Source organism: Lipotes vexillifer, unplaced genomic scaffold (genome assembly GCF_000442215.2).
Source record: "Lipotes vexillifer unplaced genomic scaffold, Lipotes_vexillifer_v1.1 scaffold438, whole genome shotgun sequence".
In the NCBI taxonomy this organism is placed as follows: domain Eukaryota; kingdom Metazoa; phylum Chordata; class Mammalia; order Artiodactyla; family Lipotidae; genus Lipotes; species Lipotes vexillifer.
The window spans coordinates 1,337,394-1,364,803 of record NW_006784126.1 but is presented as its reverse complement, the minus strand read 5'-3'; the positions used below and the strand labels follow the sequence as shown (position 1 = coordinate 1,364,803).

At 40.5% G+C, this 27,410-nt stretch overlaps 1 protein-coding gene across 1 annotated transcript in view; it reads left to right on the top strand.

Moving 5' to 3' along the window:
- Positions 1–27,410, top strand: part of AKAP7 (A-kinase anchoring protein 7) — a 144,097-nt gene that overhangs the window by 38,959 nt on the left and 77,728 nt on the right. Inside the window, exon 5 of the mRNA XM_007456543.1 lies at positions 17,146–17,258. Within this exon, the coding sequence (XP_007456605.1) occupies positions 17,146–17,258 (113 nt within the window). The remainder of the gene's footprint in view (positions 1–17,145; positions 17,259–27,410) is intronic.

Sequence of the window (27,410 nt, the reverse complement as noted above, 5' to 3'; positions counted from 1 at the left end):
TTTGGAGAAATGTCTATTTAGGTCTTCTGCCCATTTTTGGATTGGGTTGTTTGTTTTATTGTTATTAAGCTGCATGAGCTGCTTATAAATTTTGGAGATTAATCCTTTGTCAGTTGCTTCATTTGCAAATATTTTCTCCCATTCTGAGGGTTGTCTTTTGGTCTTGTTTATGGTTTCCTTTGCTGTGCAAAAGCTTTGAAGTTTCATTAGGTCCCATTTTTTAATTTTTGTTTTTATTTCCATTTCTCTAGGAGATGGGTCCAAAAGGATCTTGCTGTGATTTATGTCATAGAGTGTTCTGCCTGTGTTTTCCATTACGAGTTTTATAGTGGGCTTATGTTATGTATGTGTGTTGGTTTATCTCTGGTCTTTCTGTCCTGTTCCATTGATCTATATTTCTGTTTTTGTGCCAGTACCATACTGTCTTGATTACTGTAGATTTGTAGTATAGTCTGAAGTCAGGGAGCCTGATTCCTCCAGCTCCGTTTTTCTTTCTCAAGATTGCTTTGGCTATTTGTGGTCCTTTGTGTTTCTGTACAAATTGTGAAATGTTTTTTTCTCGTTCTGTGAAAAATGCCATTGGTAGTTTGATAGGAATTGCATTGAATCTGTAGATTGCTTTGGGTAGTATATTCATTTTCACAGTGTTCATTCTTCCAGTCCAAGAACATGGTATATCTCTCCATCTGTTTGTATCATCTTTAATTTCTTTCATCAGTGTCTTACAGTTTTCTGAATACAGGTCTTTTGTCTCCTTAGGTAGGTTTATTCCTAGGTATTTTATTCTTTTTGTTGCAATGGTAAATAAGCATGTTTCCTTAATTTCTCTTTCAGATTTTTCATCATTAGTGTATGCAAGAGATTTCTGTGCATTACTTTTATATCCTGCTACTTTACCAAATTCATTGATTAGCTCTAGTAGTTTTCTGGTAGTATCTTTGGGATTCTCTATGTATAACATCATGTTGTCTGCAAACAGTGACAGTTTTACTTCTTTTCCGATTTGGATTCCTTTTATTTCTTTTTCTTCTCTGATTGCTGTGGCTAAAACTTCCAAAACTATGTTGAATAATAGTGGTGAGAGTGGGCAGCCTTGGCTTGTTCCTGATCTTAGTGGAAGTGGTTTCAGTTTTTCATCATTGAGAACGATGTTGGCTGTGGGTTTGTCATATGTGGCCTTTATTATGTTGAGGTAAGTTCCCTCTATGCCTACTTTCTGGAAAGTTTTTATCATAAATAGGTGTTGAATTTTGTCGAAAGCTTTTTCTCCATCTGTTGAGTTTATCATATGGTTTTTCTCCTTCAATTTGTTAATATGGTTTTTCATATTTATTGATTTGCATATACTGAAGAATCCTTGCATTCCTGGGATAAACCCCACTTGATCACGGTGTATGATCCTTTTAATGAGCTGTGGATTCTGTTTGCTAGTATTTTGTTGAGGATTTTTGCATCTGTGTTCATCAGTGATATTGGTTTGTAGTTTTCTTTTTTTGAGGCATCTTTGTCCATTTTTGGTATCAGGGTGATGGTGGCCTTGTAGAGTGAGTTTGAGAGTGTTCCTCCCTCTGCTATATTTTGGAAGAGTTTGAGAAGGATAGTTAGCTCTTCTTCTCTAAATGTTTGATAGAATTCGCCTGTGAAGCCATCTGGTCCTGGGCTTTTGTTTGTTGGAAGATTTTTAATCACAGTTTCAACTTCAGTGCTTGTGATTGGTCTGTTCATATTTTCTATTTCTTCCTGGTTCAGTCTTGGCAGGTTGTGCATTTCTAAGAATTTGTCCATTTCTTCCAGGTTGTCCATTTTATTGGCATAGAGTTGCTTGTAGTAATCCCTCATGATCCTTTGTATTTCTGCAGTGTCAGTTGTTACTTCTCCTTTTTCATTTCTGATTCTATTGATTTGAGTCTTCTCCCTTTTTTTTTTGATGAGTCTGGCTAATGGTTTAACTATTTTGTGTATCTTCTCAATGAGCCAGCTTTTAGTTTTATTGATCTTTGCTATTTTTTCCTTCATTTCTTTTTCAAATTTAACTTATTTATTTTTCGCTGCATGGGGTCTTCGTTGCTGTGTGCAGGATTTCTCTAGTTGCGGTGAGTGGGGTCCACTCCTTGTTGCGGTGCATGGGCTTCTCATGGCAATGGCTTCTCTTGTTGTGGAGCACCAGCTCTAGGCACGTGGGCTCCAGTAGTTGTGGCTCCCGGGCTCAGTAGTTCTTGCTCACAGGCTCGGTAATTATGGTGCATGGGCTTAGTTGCTCTGCGGCATGTGGGATCTTTCTGGACCAGGGCTCGAACCCATGTCCCCTGCATTAGCATGTGGATTCTTAACCACTGCACCACCAGGGAAGTCCCTCCTTCATTTCTTTTTCATTTATTTCTGATTTGATCTGTATGATTTCTTTCCTTCTGCTAACTTTGGGGCTTTTTTGCTCTTCTTTCTCTAATTGCTTTAGGTGTAAGGTTAGGTTGTTTATGTGAGATGTTACTTGTTTCTTGAGGTAGGATTGTATTGCTATAAAGTTCCTTCTTAGAACTGCTTTTGCTCTATCCCATAGGTTTTGGGTTGTCGTGTTTTCATTGTCATTTGTTTCTAGGTATTTTTTGAATTCCTCTTTGATTTCTTCAGTGATCTGATGGTTGTTTAGTACTGTAGTTTTTAGCCTCCATGTGTTTGTATTTTTTACAGATTTTTTCCTGTAATTGATGTCTAGTCTCATAGCCTCATGGTCGGAAAAGGTACTTGATATGATTTCGGTTTTCTTAAATTAACCAAGGCTTGATTTGTCACCCACGATATTATCTGTCCTGGAGAAGGTGCCATGAGCACTTGAGAAGAAAGTATATTCTGTTGCTTTTGGATGGAATGTCCTATAAATATCAGTTAAGTCCATCTTGTTTAATATGTCATTTAAAGCTTGTGTTTCCTTATTTATTTTCATTTTGGATGGTCTGTCCATTGGTGGAAGTGGGGTGTTAAAGTCCCCTACTATGATTGTGTTACTGTCGATTTCCCCTTTTATGGCTGTTAGCATTTGCCTTAAGTATTGACGTGCTCCTATTTTGGGTGCATAAATATTTACAATTGTTATATCTTTTTCTTGGATCGATCCCTTGATCATTATGTAGTGTCCTTCTTTGTCTCTTGTAATAGTGTTTATTTCAAAGTCTGTTTTGTCTGATATGAGAATTGCTACTCCAGCTTTCTGTTGATTTCCATTGGCATGGAATATCTTTTTCCATCCCCTCACTTTCAGTCTATATGTGGCCCTAGGTTTGAAGTCAGCCTCCTGTAGACAGCATATATACAGATCTTGTTTTAGTATCCATTCAACCAGTTTGTGTCTTTTGGTTGGATCATTTAATCCATTTACATTTAAGGTAGTTATTGATATGTGTGTTCCTATTGCCATTTTCTTAATTGTTTTGGGTTTGTTATTGTAGGTCTTTTCCTTCTCTTGTGTTTCCTGCCTAGAGAAGTTCTTTTAGGATTTGTTGTAAAGTTGATTTGGTGGCGCTGAATTCTCTTAACTTTTGCTTATCTGTAAAGGTTTTAATTTCTCCATCGAATCTGAATGACATCCTTGCTGAGCAGAGTAATCTTGGTTGTAGGTTTTTCCCTTTCATCACATTAGATTTGTCCTGCCACTCCCTTCAGGCTTGCAGAGTTTCTGCTGAAAGATCAGCTGTTAACCTTATGGGGATTCCCTTGTATGTTATTTGTTGCTTTTCCTTTGCTGCTTTTAATATGTTTTCTTTGTATTTAATTTTTGATAGTTTAATTAATATGTGTCTTAGCATGTTTCTCCTTGAATTTATCCTGTATGGGACTCTCTGTGCTTCCTGGACTTGATTGACTATTTCCTTTCCCATATTAGGGAAGTTTTCAACAATAATCTCTTTAAATATTTTCTCAGTCCCTTTCTTTTTCTCTTCTTCTGGGACCCCTATTATTCGAATTTTGGTGCGTTTCATGTTGTCCCCATCGTCTCTGAGACTGTCCTCTATTCTTTTCATTTTTTTTTGTTTATTCTGCTCTGCAGTGGTTATTTCCAGTATTTTATCCTCCAGGTCACTTATCCGTTCTTCTGCCTCAGTTATTCTGCTATTGATTCCTTCTAGAGAGTTTTTAATTTCATTTATTGTGTTGTTCATCATTGTTTGTTTTCTCTTCTTCTAGGTCCTTGTTCAACGTTTCTTGTATTTCCTCCATTCTATTTTTAAGATTTTGGATCATCTTTGCTATCATTACTCTGAATTCTTTTTCAGTTAGACTATTTCCTTGTCATTTGTTTGGTGTGGTGAGATTTACCTTGCTCCTTCATCTGTGTCTTCTCATTTTGCTTAGCTTACTGTGTTTGGTGTCTCCTTTCTGCAGGTTGCAGGTTTGTAGTTCCCTTTGTTTTTGGTGTCTGCCCCCCCGTGGGTAAGTTTGTTTCAGTGGGTTGTGTAGGCTTCCTCTTAGAGGGGACTGGTGCCTGTGTTCTCATGGATGAGGCTGGATCTTGTCTTTCTGGTGGGCAGGACCATGTCCGGTGTTGTGTTTTTGGGTGTCTGTGAACTTATTATGATTTTAGGCAGCCTCTTTGCTAGTGGGTGGGGTCGTGTTCCTGTCTTGCTAGTTGTTTGGCATAGGATGTCCAGCACTGTAGCTTGCTGGTCGTTGAGTGGAGCTGGGTCTTAGCATTGAGATGGAGATCTCTGGGAGAGCTTTTTCTGTTTGATATTACATGGGGCCAGGAGGTCTCTGGTGCACCAATGTCCTGAACTTTTCTCTCCCACCTCGGAGACTCAGGCCTAACCCTCTGCTGGAGTACCAAGACTCTGTCAGCCACCCAGAAAAGCTAGAAGATGCTGAGGTTGTATAGAATATTCCTTGCAGCTCCTTTCTTTTGGAAGCCTTTTGATCTGCACTCTACTTCTCCCTCCTTCTCTACTGTCCTCTTACAAATAACCTGGACTTTACACCAGGGATGTTGAAGAGAAGACACATGGATCTACGTAGATCTCAGCAACCTCAGCATATGATTTTCTTACTTTCCTTGGCGGAGAAATTTCATCTTTTCACTTCAGGGAAGCACTTTACGGCTTCTCTTTGGCACATCTGAATTGCCAGTGTCACTACTCTGGCACTCTGAGGCCATTATTAAGTAAAATCAGGGTCACTTGAGTATAAGCACTGCAATATCCTGAGGCGTGAAGTGACAAACCTGTGTTCTTTTTTTAAATAGTATTATATATTATAACGTATGTGTGATATACAGCCTACGTAAAGAAGAATATTTGGTACAGAATAAATGCCCAATTAAGAAATGTTAGGTACCATTATCATTGTCATGAAATAGTCTCTGAAAGCATTACTTTCACTGGTTGTATAATATTCTATTGCATTATAATTTATTTTACTATTCCCCTCTTGTTAGATTTTTTTAAAATTGAGCTATAATTGATTTATAACATTTCATTTGTTTCTGGTGTTCAACATAATGATTTGATATCTGTATATACTGGAAAATGATCACAATAAATCTAGTTAACATCCATCAGCACACATAGTTATAAAATTTTTTTCTTGTGATGAGAATGTTTAAGATTTACTCTTGTAACAGCCTTCAAATATGCAAGACATTATTATTAAGTATGGGCACCATGCTGTACATTAATCCCCAGGACTTATTTTTTTAATAAGTGGCAGTTTGCATCTTTTGACCTCCTTCACCCATCTTGCCACTCCCACCAGATCCTGTGTTCATAATCACTGTGCTGGTCTGTTACACTGTAAATGCACAACGGGACTCCTAACCCGTGTCTGGGAGTACCCCCTCTACCTTCCAGCCTAAGCTGAAGCCCGGCTCCAGTCTGAGATCATAGCTTCCTCGCTGCACCAAATGCCTCACACCCCGGGACCCAGAAATGTCACCCACTTTCTCTTAGTTCTTTCTTTGTCCCTGTTTTGCCCTCGAACAAAAGCCTTTTTTTATTGGTGGTTCATGGTGTCAGGTTTTGTTACCCTCTACCTCTCCTTTCTGCTGTTGTCTGAATATTTCCTCTTGGGCATTGAGGGCTTTGTTCGCTCTCTTGCTGCAGCACTGTGAGCACAGCCATCCAACCATCCTGGCTCAGAGTGAGCTGTGGGGTCAGTCAGAGCTGATTGCTGGCCTGCTTCCTGACCCACAACGCAGCCTGTGACCAGCTGAGTGACTTTAAGCAATCTATCTAATTCCTTACTTAATTTCCTTATTTGTAAAACAAACAATTCTCAAAACAAAATGAGATAATATACATGAAGTGCTTTGGTATAGTGTTTGGCACATGTACAGTGTTAAATAGATGATAGCTATTATCATTAGTAATAATAATAATAGTAATAATAATAATAATTACCCCCCCGACTACTACCATTACAACTGTTCCTTTTCTTGAAATCCCTTGACTTCTTTGACAGTAGCCTCCTATGCTCCACTCCAGCAGTTTGTAAGCATAGTGAAATCTTTGACTCTGCATCTGCCAGAATGACTCTGAGACCTTAAGTTGGGTATAGCTGTCTGTCACAACTTTCCAGACTCTTTGCTATGGCCCATGGTATCCTTGTGTTCTGGTCTCCTGCTGAGGTCTCCTGTCTTACCCTTCTCTCTTCTCCCTCAGTATGCTCCAGTTACACTGCTTCTTTTCAGGTATGGGAAGGAATTGAATAAATACAAAAAATAAAAAGTTAAAAATAGATAAAATTATATTACTTAGGATTACAAAAGTATTGTCTCTTTATTATTCACTCTGATGTTCTTTTATACAGCAAAGTCTCCTTGTGTTTAAAATATACATTAAGAAATTGTTCTTCAGACAATTTGCTTCTTTAAATATGAGGTGAATTATATTATTTAGGGTGCATTCGTTGATGACTTTTGAAGGATATCTGATGTATTTGCTATGTGCTTTTCTATTTAGCACTTGAAAGAATGTCTTTGGCACTAGGAGGAATTGAAGGATTTCTTAAAATATTCATAAGCTTCTCTTCCAGAACATGAATTAACATAGATGAAAAATGACATGTGGCTTTTACAGTAGCAAGAATTTTTCTGATCTCAAGAATGATATTTCTATAACCATTACCCACCCAGTATCCTGGCTAAGCAATAGATTATACTTATAGATTATATTAGGAATATAGAGTCAGTCCTAAGAAATACTTTCCCAAATGAAGGTGACATTTGTTCCCCATATTTCTATGTACCTAGAGAATATACTCTGCTGGAAAAACACAGTAATAAAAATGAAATGTGCTTTGTGACAAATATTATTTAAACCGGTATTGTGGATAGATATCCATCATCAAAGAGTTCAGGCCCAGTGAATAATGAGAACTGTTGGATCAAAATTTGATGTAAATGAAGCCAGTAAATCAGAAAATATTGTTTCTTTAGAATCAATTTATAATAATATTGATATAGCAAATAAAATAATATGTAAAAACAAATGTAGATAGTAATGAACAATATAAATACCTACAATTTTTATTATTATTATTATTATTTTTGCGGTACACGGGCCTCTCACTATTGTGGCCTCTCCCGTTGCGGAGCACAGGCTCCGGACGCGCAGGCTCAGCGGCCATGGCTCACGGGCTTAGCGGCTCTGCGGCATGTGGGATCTTCCTAGACCGGGGCACGAACCCACGTCCCCTGCATCGGCAGGTGGACTCTTCAACCACTGCGCCACCAGGGAAGCCCCAGGGAAGCCCCCTGCTAAAATATTCTTGAGCTAACATTCTATGATTTGGTGTCGGAACCAATGGGCAAAGTGTAAGAAGAAAGTTAAGTCTAGGCACAGACTTAATGAACATTAGCGGCTCTGCGGCATGTGGGATCTTCCTGGACCGGGGCACGAACCCATGTCCCATGTATCGGCAGGTGGACTCTCAACCACTGTGCCACCAGGGAAGCCCAATACCTACTATTTTGATTTCTGTTAACAAAGCTCCTTTCCTTATATCTGTTGTATTTTCTGATAATTCTAAGCATTGTCTTTCTCCTTCTTGGGCTAAAATCTGTCCCAAGAGACTATAAACTCCATAAAAGCAGGGACATGTTTGCTGTCTTCAGGACATGTTGTGCCTGGTACATAGGAGAACTGCTCAGTAAATAACTTAACAAATGAATTTTACCTTTGACACTTTCTAGCCATTTCTATTTTGAGGGTTGGTGTGAACACGTTGCTAAGTTGCCATCCGAAGCTCTTCTGTGTGATAATTCTTCAAATATTTGAACACTTAGAAAATATGCCCTAATCTCTTTAGTCAAGTTTTAGGGATTTAGTAAGTTAGTCCATTGTGGTATATGTTAAACCATCAGACGTTGCCAGTATTTGACTTTTTTTGAGCAATAAAAATGACAGTTTTATAATATTCAGCTTAATGTTTTGATATTAGGTGTGTTTAAAACAGTTGAGAATATGCCGAAATAAAGAAGTTTAAAGCTGGGTTATGACAGGGTAGTTGAGAAAAGATATACCTGTTTGTGATTATATGAACTAAAAGGTGATAAGTTAATTCTAACAGTACAGGCAGACTTCGTTTTATTGCTCTTTGCTTTATTGTGTTTGAGAGATACTGCTTTTTTTTTTAAACAAATTGAAGGTAACCCTATATAGAGCAAGTCTATCAGTGACATTTTTCTAACATTTGCTCACTTAGTGTCTCTGTCACATTTTGGTAATTCTTGCAATATTTCAGACTTTTCTGTGATTATTATGTTTGTTATGGTGATCGGTGGTCAGTGATCTTCGGGGTGCCATGAACCGTGCACACAGAAGACAGCCAACTTAATAAATGTGTGTCTTCTGACTGCTCCACTGACTGTCCGTTTCCCCATCTCTCGTCCACTCTTTGGGCCTCTCTGTTCCTTGAGACACAATAATACTGAAATTAGGCCAGTTAGTAACCCTACAATGGCCTCTAAGTGTTCAAGTGAAAGGAAGAGTTCATCACTGCGGCAAACTTCACTGGTGTCTTATTTTAAGGAACTGCCGCAGCCATCCCAGCCCTCAGAAGCCATCACCCTGATCAGTCAGCCGCCGTTGACATTGAGGCAAGACTGCCTACCAGCAAAAAAAAATTAGTATTCACTGAAGGCTCAGATGATGGTTAGAATTTCTTAGCAATAAAGTACATTGTGTTTTAGGTGTAATGCTATTGCACATTGAATAGACTACAGTATAGTGTAAATGTGACATTTTAATGTCCCCCCCACCCCACCAAATTTGTGTGACTTGCTTTATTGTGATATTCTGCTTTATTGTGGTCTGGAACTGAACCCTCAGAATCTCTGAGGCATGACCGTAATTGGTACGAATACAGTCTTCTTTAAACATGCATATGCTGGATTGTTGTCTTTTTGTTTAGGTTGCCTAGTATCTAAACTCTTCCCCACTCTCTCTCATGTCAGATATGTGCTTTCACAGACTTTTCTTTTTGGTGTTACATGATCTTGCTTTGGCTCAGACTTTGAGTCAGAAGCTAGCAACCTGAGCAACAAAGGACTGTGCAGAATCCATTGTGGGGATAGGTTGTGTCATCAGTGTCTAAAGCAGGTGACAGAGTTCTTGCCCTTTGTGTGTGTGCATGGCTTCAGTAGTGCCGGCTGGGAGAGGTGGTGGCATCCCCGGACCTGTTATCCACTGTCATATTGGACATGTTGGCTTCCTAGCCTTCCAGCCTGCAACTCTAGTCCTCTCAGTGTTATTATATAAATTCCTTTCCTGCTTAACTCAGCCAAAGTTGTCATCTGTTGCTTACAACTAAGAACTAGTGTTTTCTTGGTATTTTAATGGTCTATTGCTTAACCTTTTTTATTACCATAGAAGAGAGAGGAAAAATCATATGGTGGCAGTGACTCACAGTGAAGGGTTTTAGGACATTCCCCAAATTTACAAACTGATCAAAACATCACATTTAGCACATACTAGCACTTGGTAGATATTACAGAAGTAAAATAACAAACGGAGATTTTTGAAAATGTGGTGGGATGATATTTTGAGATGCCGAGTTTTATCTGTGTGTTTCTTGTATCCCTTCTTTAATGCCTAGCCCCCCATCCAAGCAGTGGCACCTCGCGCTCAGAAGAGAGAGAATACAGCAGAAAAAATAGAGAAAGGGCTTTGGGGTTTCAACAACAAAGGATAATGGTGTTTTTCCTGCCCTGATGCTAGGGAAGATTCCCTAGTTTGGGTGAAGGACAGAGTCAGAGCCTAAGCTAGAGCGTGAATTCTTGCCCCTCCATCATCCCGTGAACGAAGCAACAGAAACACCCTAAGTCTGAGAGCAGAAGTGACCTGTGCTCTGTTTCTGAGACGTGTCCATAGAGGTAGCAAAGCCAGAGTGGCAGTAGAAGTGAAGAGAGGATGGTCTTGTGTGATGGATGGCTGTACAGTATTCTCACCAGTTCCACCTTTGCCCTAGGGAGCTCTGCTTTTTCTTTGTGCTCAAGGGTAGTGGAAGGGGGCTTCCCTGGTGGCTCAGTGGTTAAGAACCTGCCTGCTAATGCAGAGGACACGGGTCCAAGCCCTGGTCTGGGAAGATCCCACATGCTGCAGAGCAACTACGCCCATGCGCCACAACTACTGAGCCTGCGCCCTACAGCCCGTGAGCCACAAATGCTGAGCCTGTGTGCCGCAACTGCTGAAGCCTGCGCGCCTAGAGCCTGTGCTCTGCAACAAGAGAAGCCACCGCAGTGAGAAGCCCACACACCACAACAAAGAGTAGCCCCTGCTTGCCGCAACTAGAGAGCCCGCGCACAGCAAGGAAGACCACACACAGCCAATAAATAAATGAATAAAAAAAAAAAAAAAAGCAGGGGACATGGGTTCGTGCCCCGGTTCGAGAAGATCCCACATGCCGCGGAGCGGCTGGCCGTGAGCCATGGCCGTTGAGCCTGCGCGTCTGGAGCCTGTGCTCCACAACGGGAGAGGTCAAAGCAGTGAGAGGCCTGGGTAACGCCAAAAAAAAAAAAGAAAAAAAAAAAAAAAAAAAAGAGTAGTGGAAGGATGGTAAGGGGCCTCAGCTCCATTGAGTTTATGAGTTTGTGAGCAATAGAATGAAATCTTGTGTACCTGCGAGGGCACAGAAATTACAGAGAGTCATTGTATAGGGGAACAAGGGAGGATACAACTTCAAAAGCCAAGTCTGGTACATGTCTCAGGAGATGCCAGATGGTGACCCAAGACTCCAGTGCCCCCCCCCCCCCCCCCCCCCCAGCCACAAGCAGGGGCCCTGGGCTACCCACACTTATGTTCTGCAGACTATAAAGAGAGGAACACTTTCAATCTCCTGAGACTCAATTGCTCTCACCAGAAAGACATGTATATTTCAGTTGAAATATAGGTGAGTAAAGAAAGTTACTATCATACATAAATTTCCCTTGCTTAAAACCCTCAGAATTTCCCACCAACCTTAGAATACAATCCAAAGGTTTTGCCATGCCTCGTAAGGCCCCTGCCCGCTTCTCTAAACCCCTTTCCTACCTCTTCCCCAATCCCCCGCTCATACTGTTCCAGTTATCCTGCCCTTTTTTTTTTTTTTTTTTTTTACTGCTTTTGGACCTACTAACCACTTTTCACCATGGAAGCTGTTCCTTCTGCCATGAGCACCCTCGCTCCAGATACACACGTGATTCTCTTCTAGACCTCATCCAGGTGGCTTCTCAAATGTCTCATCTTCAGAACAGGATTCCCAGACCACCTTCTCTGAAATAACAACCCCTTTTCTTCCACATCACTTTGTATGCCCCTACTGCTTTATTTTTCTTCGTATCACTTGTTGATACCCCGCATTGTATATTTATTTATTTGTGGCACCCAGTATATTTGGATGCTCCCTGAGGGCTGAGGATTTATTTTGTCCATTGTATCCCCGGCACCCAGAACAGTACCTGGTGTATCTTTTATTTTTAAAGACACATTTGCTTGAAACATTAGATGGTCTTTCACTAGGCTCATGGTTTTAATTGTTAGAAAAATTAGGACATACTTAACATTGATGAGAATTAGCTGAACTTAAAAGGGACAGTTTCTCACTGAATATTTATTTATTTATTTTAATATCTTTATTGGAGTATAATTACTTCACAGTGTTGTGTTGTGTTTCTGTTGTACAACAAAGTGAATCAGCTATAAGTATACATTTATACATATATCCCCACATCGCCTCCCTCTTGAGCCTCCCTCCCACCCTCCCTATCCCACCCCTCTATGTCGTCACAAAGCACCGAGCCGATCTCCCTGTGCTATGTGGCTGCTTCCCACTAGCTATCTATTTTACATTTGGTAGTGTACATATGTCCATGTCACTCTCTCACTTTGTCCCAGCTTACCGTTCCCCGTTTGTGTTCTCAAGTCCCTTCTCCACATCTGCATCTTTATTCCTGCCCTGCCACTAGGTTCATCAGTGCTGTATTTTTAGATTCCATATATGTGCATTAGCATACGGTATTTGTTTTTCTCTTTCTGACTTACTTCACTCTGTATGACAGACTCTAGGTCCATCCACCTCATTACAAATAACTCAGTTTCATTCCTTTTTATGGCCGATTAATATTCCATTGTATATATGTGCCACCTCTTCTTTATTCATCTTTCAGTGGACACTTAGGTTGATTTCATGTCCTGGCTACTGTAAATAGAGCTGCAATGAACATTGTGGTACATGTCTCTTTTTGAATTATGGTTTTCTCAGGGTATATCCCCAGTAGTGGGATTGCTGGGTCATATGGTAGTTCTATTTTTAGTTTTTTAAGGAACCTCCATACTGTTCTCCATAGTGGCTCTATCAATTTACATTCCCACCAACAGTGCAGGAGGGTTCCCTTTTCTCCACACTCTCTCCAGCATTTATTGTTTGTAGATTTTTTGATTATGGCCATTCTGACCAGTGTGAGGTGATACCTCATGGTGGTTTTGATTTGTATTTCTCTAGTGACTTGTCACTGAACATTTAGATTGAATGTGGGGACTTCCCTGGTGGTCCAGCTGTTAGAACTCTGCACTCCCAATGCAGGGGGCCTGGGTTCGATCCCACATGCTGCAACTAAAGATCCTGAATGCCACAACTAAGACCCAGCACAGCCAAATAAATAAATAAATATATTTTAAAAATAGATTGAATATAGTCTTATTTGATATTCAAAGGTATATTTGAATATTTGATATTCAAAGGTATATTCTGTGTATTTTACCAGTTTCTTTTTTTTTTTTTTACATTATTGGTGGGATTATTGCTACTGAAGGAACCCTATATAAGTTTTTTGATCATTGCTTTTCAAACTTTCTTTTTGATAAATATTGGAATCCTTTAAAAAAATGAAATGGTACTCAGAAGCTCAGTGTGTAAAACAGGGGAACTTCTCTGACTGAAACCAATGTGTGTGGGCATGGTGGAAGGCGGCAGAATCCCCTGCCTTCCTCTTCCTCATTGAGTTGTTGAGGCAACTTCTGTGCCCTTCCTTACTCCCAGGGTTCAAGCTGGGGTTTCAGCCAGCTTGAAGATGACAAGGGTAGAAGTTAGGGCACGTGGATCACAGTTCCTTCTTAACTGCTAACAAGGAGTGTGACCTTGAACATCTTATGTTTCAGTTTTCTTATCTTTAAAGTTGACTTTTGTATTAGCCCTGATTTTAAGGTAAAAAGACCAAATGAAAAGTTGTTTACCAAAGGTCCTTGAAAGGGATGGATTTTTCACATGTGTGGCAAAGGAATCTCCTATTTGTGCATTCTACTATGATGCTTGTGCACTCGTAGCAATGTTATATTGCTAACGTCAGTTTGTTATTGTGCTTATTTTTAAACCTGTTATTCAAAAGTAATACATGCTCATTGTAATCATTCAAACAATATAAATATGTATAAAGAAAACAGTACTATTCTCTTCTGCCTCTATTCAATCTCAACCTCCATTCTAAGGTATTCTATGCTATTTTTCTATGCTAATAAAAACATAAATATTTAGCATTTATTTTCTTTCTTTCTCTCTCTTTTAAACCATGAAATTATGTTATGGATATAGTAACCATGTAACTTGCCTGTTTTTGCTTAATAGATATCATTGATGTCTTTTCAGGTCAATATATGTAGCTCTAATTCATTCTTTTCATTATGATAGTTCTTAGTATGGCCCTATGGTAATTTAACAACCATTTCGTTATTGATGAAGGTTATTTCCAGTTTGTGATAATTCAAACAATGCTAAGTATCTTCTATATAGAATCTTATGTATTGGTACTTTTATTTATTTTTGTGTATTTTCCTAATATTGGAATTACTGGTTCAAAATGCTTGTGTAGCTTAAGTTTCAACAGTTAACTGCCCAGATTATTTCCCATTGTGGTTGTGGTATAGCTCTCATTCCCTAACAGCCATTAGTTCTTCAGGAATCTTCTCTTATCTCTTTCTCTCTTGCCTCTTTTTCAGGGACTCCACTTATACATATATTTGGCAACCTAAGTTGCCTCACAGCTTACTGATATTCTGTTCCTTTTTTTTTTTTCTTATTTCTTTTTCTTCTCTGTTTTATTTTGGGTGGTTTTTATTGTTAATGTCTTCAAGTTCACTAATTTTTTGTTCTGCAGTGTCTAATCTGTTCTTAATTCCATCCAGTTTATTTTTCTCAGACCTTGCAGTTTTAATCTCTATAAACTTAATTTGGGTCTTTTTTTTTATAGTTTGCATGTCTGAACTTAACTTTCTGAACAGAAAGAATACAGTTATAATAACTACTTTGAAGCCCTTATCTGCTAATTCTAACATCTGTGTTAGTTCTGGGTCACTTTTGATGAATTAAGTTATCTTCTCATTGTGGCTCATATTTTCCTGTTTGTTTATATGCCTGGTCATGTTTTTTTTTTTTTTTTTTTTTTGCGGTATGCGGGCCTCTCCCTGTTGTGGCCTCTCCCGTTGCGGAGCACAGGCTCAGCAGCCATGGCTCACGGGCCCAGCCACTCCGCAGCATGTGGGATCCTCCCGGACCAAGGCACGACCCCGTGTCCCCTGCATCGGCAGGCGGACTCTCAACCACTGGGCCACCAGGGAAGCCCCCCCGGCATTTTTTTTTTTTTTTTGCGGTATGCGGGCCTCTCCCTGTTGTGGCCTCTCCCGTTGCGGAGCACAGGCTCAGCAGCCATGGCTCACGGGCCCAGCCACTCCGCAGCATGTGGGATCCTCCCGGACCAAGGCACGACCCCGTGTCCCCTGCATCGGCAGGCGGACTCTCAACCACTGGGCCACCAGGGAAGCCCCCCCGGCATTTTTTTTTTTTTTTTGCGGTATGCGGGCCTCTCCCTGTTGTGGCCTCTCCCGTTGCGGAGCACAGGCTCAGCAGCCATGGCTCACGGGCCCAGCCACTCCGCAGCATGTGGGATCCTCCCGGACCAAGGCACGACCCCGTGTCCCCTGCATCGGCAGGCGGACTCTCAACCACTGGGCCACCAGGGAAGCCCCCCCGGCATTTTTTTTTTTTTTTTGCGGTATGCGGGCCTCTCCCTGTTGTGGCCTCTCCCGTTGCGGAGCACAGGCTCAGCAGCCATGGCTCACGGGCCCAGCCACTCCGCAGCATGTGGGATCCTCCCGGACCAAGGCACGACCCCGTGTCCCCTGCATCGGCAGGCGGACTCTCAACCACTGGGCCACCAGGGAAGCCCCCCCGGCATTTTTTTTTTTTTTTTGCGGTATGCGGGCCTCTCCCTGTTGTGGCCTCTCCCGTTGCGGAGCACAGGCTCAGCAGCCATGGCTCACGGGCCCAGCCACTCCGCAGCATGTGGGATCCTCCCGGACCAAGGCACGAACCCGTGTCCCCTGCATCGGCAGGCGGACTCTCAACCACTGTGCCACCAGGGAAGCCCCCCCTGGTCATTTTTGATTAGATATCAGGCATTATAAATTTTACCTTGTTGGGTGTTGGATAATTTGTTTTACTCAAATTATTCCTGGGCTTGGTTCTGGGACATAATTAAATTACTTGGAAATAGGTTTTTCCTTTGTCATCTTGCTTCTAAGATTTGTTAGGTGGGACTAGAGCAGTATCAGGCCAGAGCTAATTTTTCCTCTCCACTGAGGCAAGACCCTTAGATTACTCTGCCCAGTGTCCCATGAATCTTGAGGTTTTCCAGTTTGGCTGATGGGAACAGAATTCCTAACCCTGGGTGACAGCTGGGCATGTTCTCTCTAATCCTTTGGAGTGTGTTTTCCAGCCTCTGGTAGTTTGCACACACACACGTGCTGGTCAGTGGCTTAGCTGAATCCACTAGGGGGACCCTTTGCGGATATCTGCAGTTTTCTCTCTGCAGGACTCACTTCTCTGGCACTCTGTCCCATGAGCTCCAGATGCCTTGGTCTTTTCTACTCTCTGCTCTCTTTTCTGAACCTAGTGTGATGACTGGGCTCCACCTGGGTTTCTCTTCCTTGAGCAGAGACCTAGACACCCAGGGACGTAAGCTGGACAATTGTAGGGCTTACCTTGTCTGTTTCTCATCTCTGAGGGATCACCGACCTTCATTGCCTGGTGTACAGTGTCTTGCAAACCATTGTTTCGTATACTTTCTCCTTTTTTTGGTTGTTTTAGATGGGAGGGTAAATCCGATTTCTGTTATTCTGTCTTGGTTAGAAGCAGAAGTTTTAGATGTGAGGGTTTACAGATAAGCTAGTCCTTTTTTATACATATGGACACCACTGGGATATTGTGTGAAATCTGCATCATATCAGCCAAGAGCTATTTTATTTATTAAATGTTTCATTGTCAAATTGTGGCTTTTGTGTGCTTTACCGAAAGTTTGACATCACTGCAGATTTAACTGTCATAATGCGTTAGTTATCATACATGTTGTGTTTTTTCCTCTCTTAAAAAAAATCTCAAACCGGTTTATAATCTTCCTTATAAGATAATTTGTTATCTTTTGAAATGCCATTTTTATGATTAAAGACTGCCATGTGTTATAGTAGCATTTTTTTTAAATTTTAATTTTATTGGAGAATAGTTGATTTACAATGTGATAGTTTCAGGTGTACAGCAAAGTGATTCAGTTATACATATACAAATATCCACTTTTTTAGATTCTTGTCTCCTATGGTTATCATATGGTAACATTTTTGTGCTTTTTATTTTCTTCAGATGCTGCAAAAAGGACATTTCAAGAAAAAGGTATCTTGGCAGGAGAAAGCAGACCTTTTAAGCCTCATTTGACCTTCATGAAATTGTCCAAAGCACCATGGCTCCGGAGGAAGGTCAGTGGACATTTTTCCTATAAGCCCTGTTTTGTTAGCCACACCAGCCCTCAGCATGGTTGGGGCATGAGGGGCATTTGTAGTGCTTTTAGGCACCCCTGCCACTATTGCTCCTGGAATTCCAAGTCAGTCTGGTTCCAGTTCCCAAGGATGCTGAGTTGTCTCAAGAGCCTCCATGGAGGCCATGGCAGCTGTCCCCTCCTTTGCCACCGTGGCTATTAGCCTCACACTCTGACCATCACTTATAGTTGCTTCATCTGTTGCCATATCTGCTTCATCCCTTGAAAAGCCTTGGGGGCGGTGCCAGAGTTGTATTTTGCTGCGTTCTTTGCTTCTGGTTCTTTGCAGCCTGCTGTGCTCAGAGCTTTCTCCACTGGCCTGCATACACTGGGGCTGCTTCCTGAGGCTGGGTTCTTCAAGGTGGGACAAGCTCCGCCCCCCTTTTACATAGCTCTTTCAAGGTTTCCAGAAAGCCACCTTGCTGTTTCAGCAGTTGTCTCCATTGAGGGTGTGGAACAGGTGTTCCAGGGACTGGGTAAGAGGGTAACAGAAGGGCTCCCCACTGCCCAGCTCAGTACTTAAAATTACTTCTCCCTGAGAATGGTCAGCAGTGCCACAGCCAGGGGACATGTCTGTTGACTTCCCCTATCTCAGGGTGACTTTCTGCCTTCCTAGGCCACTGCCTCCTCTCTCAGAGGTTGGAGTGACTTTGGAATTTTCTCTGGAGTCACGAGCAGTTTGCTTGGAATCCTAAGGGCACCCTTCCTTTTTTTTTCCCATTTCAGCCTAGGGAGGTTCTCATGCAAATTAAGACATCTGCTGACCTGCTCTGATGTACCAGAGTTTTGGAGATGGGCATGCAGATTAGTATTCGTTCCTGCTCTCCATGACTCTTTGCTGTAGTTAAGACTGATTTGCAGCTCTATAAATGAAGGTCATGTTTATTAGTAAGTAGATCTTTTTTCTAAATTCAACAGTTTGTATTTAATGTCTCTGTGCTCAGAAAGTCTTTTTGGTCCTGTAAAAACATGTGTTTGGGTGGTTGACCATCCTGTGGTTATGAGTTTTCTACAAACTATTGTGAAAAATCCCCCCCGCAATATCTTGCATGTTTTTTTAAAATAGCTATGCCCAAATTAAATAATAACTATATTAGGTACCATTCCAGAATATTTAGGTAAAATCATTTGTGTAAATCATAGATTTGGGAATTAGGAATGATAACAACTGACAAAACCTGTAGACTGACAGTTTACTTTTTTTACTCATTATCTTTCTTGTTTTGCTTTCAAATGGATTGTCCTCTTCCCAGTGGTATCAAACTTAATCACAGAATGACAATCAGTGGTGAAGGTAATACCCACATTTCAAAATGTTTCTGTCTTTATAATATTAACTTTGAAATGAGAACACCGAAGGACGTTTATCAAAGGGATGTTTAAATTAACTCTAGAATTTGTATTTCAACATTTCAGACTGCATGCGTTTTAAATGATTTCTTGGCAGTTGATTTCACAGAATCTGCTCCTTTATAGAAAAGGGATCTGAGACTTAGAAGTTAAGTGACTGAAATGAGATCACATCGTCCTCAGTTGCAGAGCCCCATCCAGAATCCCTCTTACCTCATTCTCAGTCTCATCTTCTTCCCTCCCACTTGCCAAATCCTGTCCATCCAGTTTCAATTCTCTACGTGGGGAGCTCCTTGGTCCGAATCCTACTAATTCAACAACTATTTATCAAGTGCCTACTATGTGTCAGACATTGGGTGCTGGGCATAGAGTGATGATCAAAATAGAAACAGTCCCTGCTTGAAGCCTGTATAAAATCTAAATCCGGTTGCGTTTTGTTTTGATTAGAATGTTAATCTTTGGAAAATAAACTAAGATCTTAACTGTCTTTCAGGAAGCCAAATAAGAATACTTGCTTTTAATTTGTGGAATCAGTCTGTTCCTATTTACTATTATGATGGTTAGTGTTTCTGAATGCTTAAGAAAATATGTCTTAAACTTTGGGATCCATGAGTCACCTGGTGTACTTGTTGAAGCTGCAGATTTCCATTCTCTAAGTTCAGATCTGGAATTGGACCTAAGACCTTGGCTTTCATTCAGTGTGTGTGACAGGGCTTCTGATCCAGAAGGTGGCATACATATCAGTAGATTTTTATTATGCTTTGTGGTTTGGAATGTAGATTATTTTAAAATATGTGACTCTTTAGTTTCTTAACTTTTTTTTTTACATTTCCAGCTGTCTGTTTTCCTCTCTCAGCACTAATTCTCTTCTAGGTTTTCATTCTGGGTCCACTCATTTACAAGGGTGAGACAGACCATTGATAAAGTCAATAGTGGAATTGACTAATTTAGTCAATGACTATTTAGTGAATTAGTTATTTAGTGAATGACTATTACCAGCATTCAGTTTACTTAAGATTGATAATGAAATAAAAAAGGGGGGAGAGAGAGAGAGGGGTGTGGAATACTTTTTTTCACTCATACTAGGAAGTTTGTCTCATTTCAAGTACTTGTTATTTTAAAAGTTATTTTAGGGCTTCCCTGGTGGCGCAGTGATTGAGAGTCCGCCTGCCGATGCAGGGGACACGGGTTTGTGCCCCGGTCCGGGAAGATCCCACATGCCGCGGAGCGGCTGGGCCCGTGAGCCATGGCCGCTGAGCCTGCGCGTCCGGAGCCTGTGCTCCGCAACGGGAGAGGCCACAACAGTGAGAGGCCCGCGTACTGCAAAAAAAAAAAAAAAAAAGTTATTTTAATTACAGAAGTGCTAGATGAATATATGCTCACTGTAAAAAATCTAAATATTGATACATACAAATCTACAGATTGAAAGATACATTTTTTTCCCTCATCACCAATCTCCCACTCCCTTCCTCCCATTATAATTTCGCTCTCTTAGGTACCACTACTAGTATATCCTCATGACCTTTTCCTGTACACTACCAACATATATAGAGACTCTCCTTCAAATTTCTTGATATGGAACTTCCTCTGCTACAGCGTGGTATTCTGGTTCCCAAGCTAGAGAACTAAGTTCGAGATTCTGGGAAACATAAGACTTTTTTGGATAATTATATATTTTTCTAACACCAGGAGGCATTTAGTCAATGTGTTAATTTTTACATCTTCTTAGTTTCATAAAATTCTAGTGGAATATATCACCTAAGGGAGTATTAAATCTAGTTTATTTATTTTTTTGGCTGCGCCATGCGGCTTACAGGATCTTAGTTCCTTGACCAGGGATTCAACCCATGCCCTCAGCTGTGAAAGCATGGAGTCCTAACCACTGGACCACCAGGGAATTCCCTTGAAAGTAGTTTTGTGTATCGTAAAGCTATTTTGACTCTCACTGTGCTTTCAAAGTTGTAGTTTTTTAAATCAAATGAATGAAGCCTCAGAAAACCTTATTAAATTGCTCTGTCTCTGAAAGAGTAGCTAAAATTTATTTATTTGTGTAATTTCTTTAGAGTATATTTGTTTCACATGGTTAGACTACTACTTGTTTAGGTCAGTGCTTTTTTACAGTGCATTCTTTTGGATTTATTCACATTGAGTGACGTATTTCTGTGATTTGAACGTTGCAGAAACTGGTTGGTTAGAAGTGTGTGCTAACACTTGGTGGCAGAAGAAGACCAGTTTCAAATCAAACGTGCATCTTAATGCAGATCCAGATTCCTCAAGAAATAAATGCAGTCTTTTCATGGTTAGATCAGTTGTTTTTAAGCATGAATTCTTTTCTGGGTTTCTTAGATGTTTCCTGAGTTATGACTCTTTCAAATTACTAATGTAGCACTTAAAATCAAAGCTGTAGGTTATTAATCGGCACTTCCTTATAGAAGCTTTTCACAGAGTCAGTGAGAGAACTTTAGAATGAAAGAAATGATCTTTGAAATTGTTCGCTCCCATTGTCACTTAGACTAGTTTGTTTTGAGTGCAGAATTCGATATGCACATAGCAAGGGCAGGGGGGTGGTTATTGGACCATGTGATGATGAGGTTAGGAGAATCAGGGATGAAGATACATGGCAGGCATCAGTGGGAGTGGAAATGGGTAGTTGAAAAGAAGAGTGTGTGTTTGAAAATTCTGTTCTGATGGTGCAACTAAAAGGAAAACCCAGTCCCTGAGTTATTTGGTGATTGGATATACAGGACCAAGACTGTATTTAAAAATTGGCCAGATTCCAACTTCCTTCTACATCCTTCCCCAGCTAGGACTTTCTGCTGTCATCTTTCCTTACCTACAACGAATTATTATTTATTCATTTATCTATCAGGTTGCACGTTTTCTCGGGATTTTGATAACTGGCCTGGTATAATTTGGCTGCCACGCCTGTTCCTGGGTCTGCATGATAATGGGCCTTTATAAACCATTTGAAAACTCAGGAGTACTGACTATTCCTCTCAAAGGAGTCTCTGTAATACATTGGAAGGAGCTTGAGTTTTCTTGTTTTATCTCTGTTGGTTAGCCCTGGACAAAATCTCATTACCTATCTTGACCTCTGTACTCATAGTGAAAGGAGGAGCTTGGTCTTAATGACTTGACTCCTGGGCTCTTCTGACATGTCTTATGAGGTAAGCATTATGGCCAAATAGGCTAATTTGGCTTGATGTGGAGATTTTTTTTTTTTTTTTTTTTCAGTACGTAGGCCTCTCACTGCTGTGGCCTCTCCCGCCACGGACCACAGGCTCTGGACGGCAGACCCAGCGGCCATGGCTCATGGGCCCAGCCTCTCCACGGCATGTGGGATCCTCCTGGACGGGGGCACGAACCCGCGTCCCCAAGAATTTTTTTTAGATTGTAGATTAGCTTTCTTGTATGCATGGAAGGAAAATGACAAATGGAAAAGGTCTTTAAGTACTGGTAGGAGTATGGTGGCAATCTTGCTACCTCTCCTCCTGGAAAACCTACAGAACAGTAAAGACAATTGGGAACATATCACAGACTACATTTTTAGTGAAACTGGGAGATAGAAAAATCTATAAATGCCACATCACGTGCAGGTGTGGCCAGCAAGCAGCTGGGACCAGCAGGACTTGCGTGAGAAGCTGCTTCCAGGTGGGGAAGGCTGTGCAAGGAGGAGCAGGCCTGTTGGTGAGAGAGCTCAGAAATCACCCACAGATTTTCACTCCCAGTGGGTGAGCGCTCCACTGTAAGGAGGCATGGAAAACGTCAAAAGGGGACCAGAGGGGTTGAGTCTTGGCAGGTACCACCTTCAGAAAGGGAGGGAAGTGTCTTCAGGGCGGGTATTAGAGAGGCTGAGCAGGTCACTTTCACAGGGACCCTTATTGTGAAGAATAGCCCATCGCTGTAGCAGAAGAGGCCCTGCCAGACTGCACTGCCACTGTCTTGTCTCCTTCCCTGAAAGAAGGCACTCTAGGTGTCCTTAGTATCAGCGAACCTTTATTATTCTAGACAAAAGCTGGCCTTCGAAATACCCTTGGTACAAGATAAAGCAGATTGTTTCGGTAACCTATTCCCGAATCTCCCAATGCCAAATGACTTAATCACAATTTTTCATTGTTTTTGAGTCTCTTTTCATACTATCAGGTGCACTTAGATTTAAGGCCATGGTATGGAATTCTCTTTGCATTTTTCTTAGTTAAAAATCACACATTTTGTTTTAATGTGTTTTTTTTTTAAACTAAAAATTCAGTGAAATCTGCTGTGAGATGGAATTGTAATTTCTTCCGAGATTCTAGGTGCTATTAGTCAACTGTGTCATCTGTTGTGTGTCCGAGCACTATCTATAGCAACTGACTTCAGTTTGTTTTTGTTTTTCTTTTTGTTTTTGCGGTACGCGGGCCTCTCACTGTTGTGGCCTCTCCCGTTGCGGAGCACAGGCTCTGGACGCGCAGGCTCAGCGGCCATGGCTCATGGGCCCAGCCGCTCCGCGGCATGTGGGATCTTCCCGGACCGGGGCACGAACCCGCGTCCCCTGCATCGGCAGGCGGACTCTCAACCACTGTGGCACCGGGGAAGCCCTTCAGTTTTGTTTTGAATGCATTTTTCAACTTCATGCTGTTCTGTTGTCTGTTTCCATATATTGAAAAAAACTAAATAAGTATGCTTATAATTGTTTAAAAATTGGAATGATATCTACAAAGGTAGACTAAATGTTCATTTGTAACCTTTCAGTAATTTATACGTCTTTGAATAGTGAAAAATATAGAAAATAATAAGCAGAAAGTGAAATTAGTTTTAAGGAAGAATTCTGGGAATTGATTAATGTCAGAATACCAAAATGGCTCCTGATTGACCCTTATTCTGTTAGAGATTTTGAAAAATTTGAAAACCCTAGAAGAAATGACACAGTCAACCTAATAGTAAATCTGTGCAAAGTGGAATGGAGATTTGAAGTAAGTATCTTCATTGACATTTCCTGAAAATGTTTTCTCAGAACATTTCTCAGGATTTTATGTGAGGTAACGATTCTGTGATCAAACGCGTGCTGGCAGTGATGGGTTAAATAAAGTTAATCTGGGTCTTTATTTCAGGACTTCTTAGGATCTCTGAAATGTGAATGTTTAGTGTGAATCTTAAGAGCTTACAGCAACAAAGGTTTAGTTTTTGCCTCTGGACACGGGTCATCTGTGGCTCTGGTCTTTGTTGTCTTTATTCAGGGTTTTGGCCAAGCAGCTTCCGTTTAGGACTTTGCTGGTCTTTGGCAGAAGGAAAAGAGTTGGTGATTCACAAACTGAAAGATTCTGCTAAGAAGTGACACACGTCATTCCTGTTCACATCTTATTGGCCAAAGCAGGTCATGTGGTCCCTTCTGAGTTCAGCAGAGCAGGAGGTGTAACCCGTGTGCAGAAAAGGACCCACCAGAAGGGCAGTGAATATTTTGAACAGTTACACATTCTACTTCAGCATCATTTTCCAGATGTAGTTGATCAGTGTGGGCTTTTTTCATCCATCGTGTTGTAGCACCGGTGTTCGGCAGCACGTGGTTTAGAAAATGCTGATCGTGATAACTCAGGCTTAAATGTTACTTTTGCTTCAAACATACAGATTCTGTGGACATTTTTACTTATTTTCTAGCACTTAAATCCACAGGCAAAATTCTGATTTAAGTGTAATTTAAGAAACAGAGTTTTAGAGCTTGCATTAAAAGATGCAATAATGAAGTATTCAGGGTAATTAGAATTGCGTGGGTTTGCCTTAACTGTATTCAAATATAAATGTTCTATCTGTCTCAACTATTACCATTAGCGATGGCAAAATTTTTTTCTCAACAAGTCATTTTTAGACATTTTGAGATCTCTGTAGATTTCATTTTTCTAGTCAAGGACAGAATGGAGCATAATGATCTTGTACGAAACTGCCAAGCCCCGTAGTGGGTTGATTATGGTTAAAGGCAAAAGGGAACATATGATCAAGAAAATGTAAACTTTATTCCAAAATGGTGTTGCTGTAAAATTAGCTTGTTTAATAGGTAACAGCTAATTTCCAACCCACGTGAATAGTCACATAGAAGCAAACCAGCTAAAATTATTTGAATGGCAATGAAATTTTCTCTACCACTGCAAAGAGTGCCCAAGTTCACTGGCCAGTCACCTCTTTTTTTTTTTTTAACATCTTTATTGGAGTATAATTGCTTTACAATGGTATGTTAGTTTCAGCTTCACAACAAAATGAATCAGTTATATATATACATATGTTCCCATATCTCTTCCCGCTTGCGTCTCCCTCCGTCCCACCCTCCCTATCCCACCCCTCCAGGTGGTCACAAAGCACCGACCTGATCTCCCTGTGCTATGTGGCTGCTTCCCACTAGCTATCTACCTTACGTTTGGTAATGTATATATGTCCATGCCTCTCTCGCGCTTTGTCACAGTTTACCCTTCCCCCTCCCCATATCCTCAAGTCCATTCTCTAGTAAGTCTGTGTCTTTATTCCTTTTTCACCCCTAGGTTCTTCATGACATTTTTTTTCTTAAATTCCATATATATGTGTTAGCATACAGTATTTGTCTCTCTCTTTCTGACTTACTTCACTCTGTATGACAGACTCTGGGTCTGTTCACCTCATTACAAATAGCTCAATTTCGTTTCTTTTTATGGCTGAGTAATATTCCATTGTATATATGTGCCACATCTTCTTTATCCATTCATCCGATGATGGACACTTAGGTTGTTTCCATCTCCGGGCTATTGTAAATAGAGCTGCAATGAACATTTTGGTACATGTTTCTTTTTGAATTATGGTTTTCTCAGGGTGTATGCCTAGTAGTGGGATTGCTGGGTCATACGGTAGTTCTATTTGTAGTTTTTAAAGGAACCTCCATACTGCTCTCCACAGTGGCTGTATCAATTTACATTCCCACCAACAGTGTAAGAGGGTTCCCTTTTCTCCACACCCTCTCCAGCATTTATTGTTTCTAGATTTTTCGATGATGGCCATTCTGACTGGTGTGAGATGATATCTCATTGTAGTTTTGATTTGCATTTCTCTAATGATTAGTGATGTTGAGCATTCTTTCATGTGTTTGTTGGCAGTCTGTATATCTTCTTTGGAGAAATGTCTATTTAGGTCTTCTGCCCATTTTTGGATTGGGTTGTTTGTTTTTTTGTTATTAAGCTGCATGAGCTGCTTATAAATTTTGGAGATTAATCCTTTGTCAGTTGCTTCATTTGCAAATATTTTCTCCCATTCTGAGGGTTGTCTTTTGGTCTCGTTTATGGTTTCCTTTGCTGTGCAAAAGCTTTTAAGTTTCATTAGGTCCCATTTGTTTATTTTTGTTTTTATTTCCATTTCTCTAGGAGGAAATGGGTCAAAAAGGACCTTGCTGTGATTTATGTCATAGAGTGTCCTATGTTTTCCTCTAAGAGTTTGATAGTTTCTAGCCTTACATTTAGGTCTTTAATCCATTTTGAGCTTATTTTTGTGTATGGTGTTAGGGAGTGATCTAATCTCATACTTTTACATGTAGCTGTCCAGTTTTCCCAGCACCACTTATTGAAGAGGTTGTCCTTTCTCCACTGTACATTCCTGCCTCCTTTATCAAAGATAAGGTGACCATATGAGCGTGGGTTTATCTCTGGGCTTTCTATCCTGTTCCATTGATCTGTATGTCTGTTTTTGTGTCAGTACCATGCTGTCTTGATTAATGTAGCTTTGTAGTATAATCTGAAGACAGGGAGCCTGATTCCTCCAGCTCCGTTTTTCGTTCTCAAGATTGCTTTGGCTATTCGGGGTCTTTTGTGTTTCCATACAAATTGTGAAATTTTTTGTTCTAGTTCTGTGAAAAATGCCAGTGGTAGTTTGATAGGGATTGCATTGAATCTGTAGATTGCTTTGGGTAGTAGAGTCATTTTCACAATGTTGATTCTTCCAATCCAAGAACATGGTATATCTCTCCATCTATTTGTATCATCTTTAATTTCTTTCATCAGTGTCTTATAATTTTCTGCATACAGGTCTTTTGTCTCCTTAGGTAGGTTTATTCCTAGATATTTTATTCTTTTTGTTGCAATGGTAAATGGGAGTGTTTTCTTGATTTCACTTTCAGATTTTTCATCATTAGTGTATAGGAATGCCAGAGATTTCTGTGCATTAATTTTGTATCCTGCTACTTTACCAAATTCATTGATTAGCTCTAGTAGTTTTCTGGTAGCATCTTTAGGATTCTCTATGTATAGTATCATGTCATCTGCAAACAGTGACAGCTTTACTTCTTCTTTTCCGATTTGGATTCCTTTTATTTCCTTTTCTTCTCTGATTGCTGTGGCTAAAACTTCCAAAACTATGTTGAATAAGAGTGGTGAGAGTGGGCAACCTTGTCTTGTTCCTGACCTTAGTGGAAATGCTTTCAGTTTTTCGCCATTGAGGATGATGTTGGCTGTGGGCTTGTCATATACGGCCTTTATTATATTGAGGAAAGTTCCCTCTACACCTACTTTCTGCAGGGTTTTTATCATAAATGGGTGTTGAATTTTGTCAAAAGCTTTCTCTGCATCTATTGAGATGATCATATGGTTTTTCTCCTTCAATTTGTTAATATGGTTAATCACATTGATAGATTTGCGTATATTGAAGAATCCTTGCATTCCTGGAATAAACCCCACTTGATCATGGTGTATGATCCTTTTAATGTGCTGTTGGATTCTGTTTGCTAGTATTTTGTTGAGGATTTTTGCATCTATGTTCA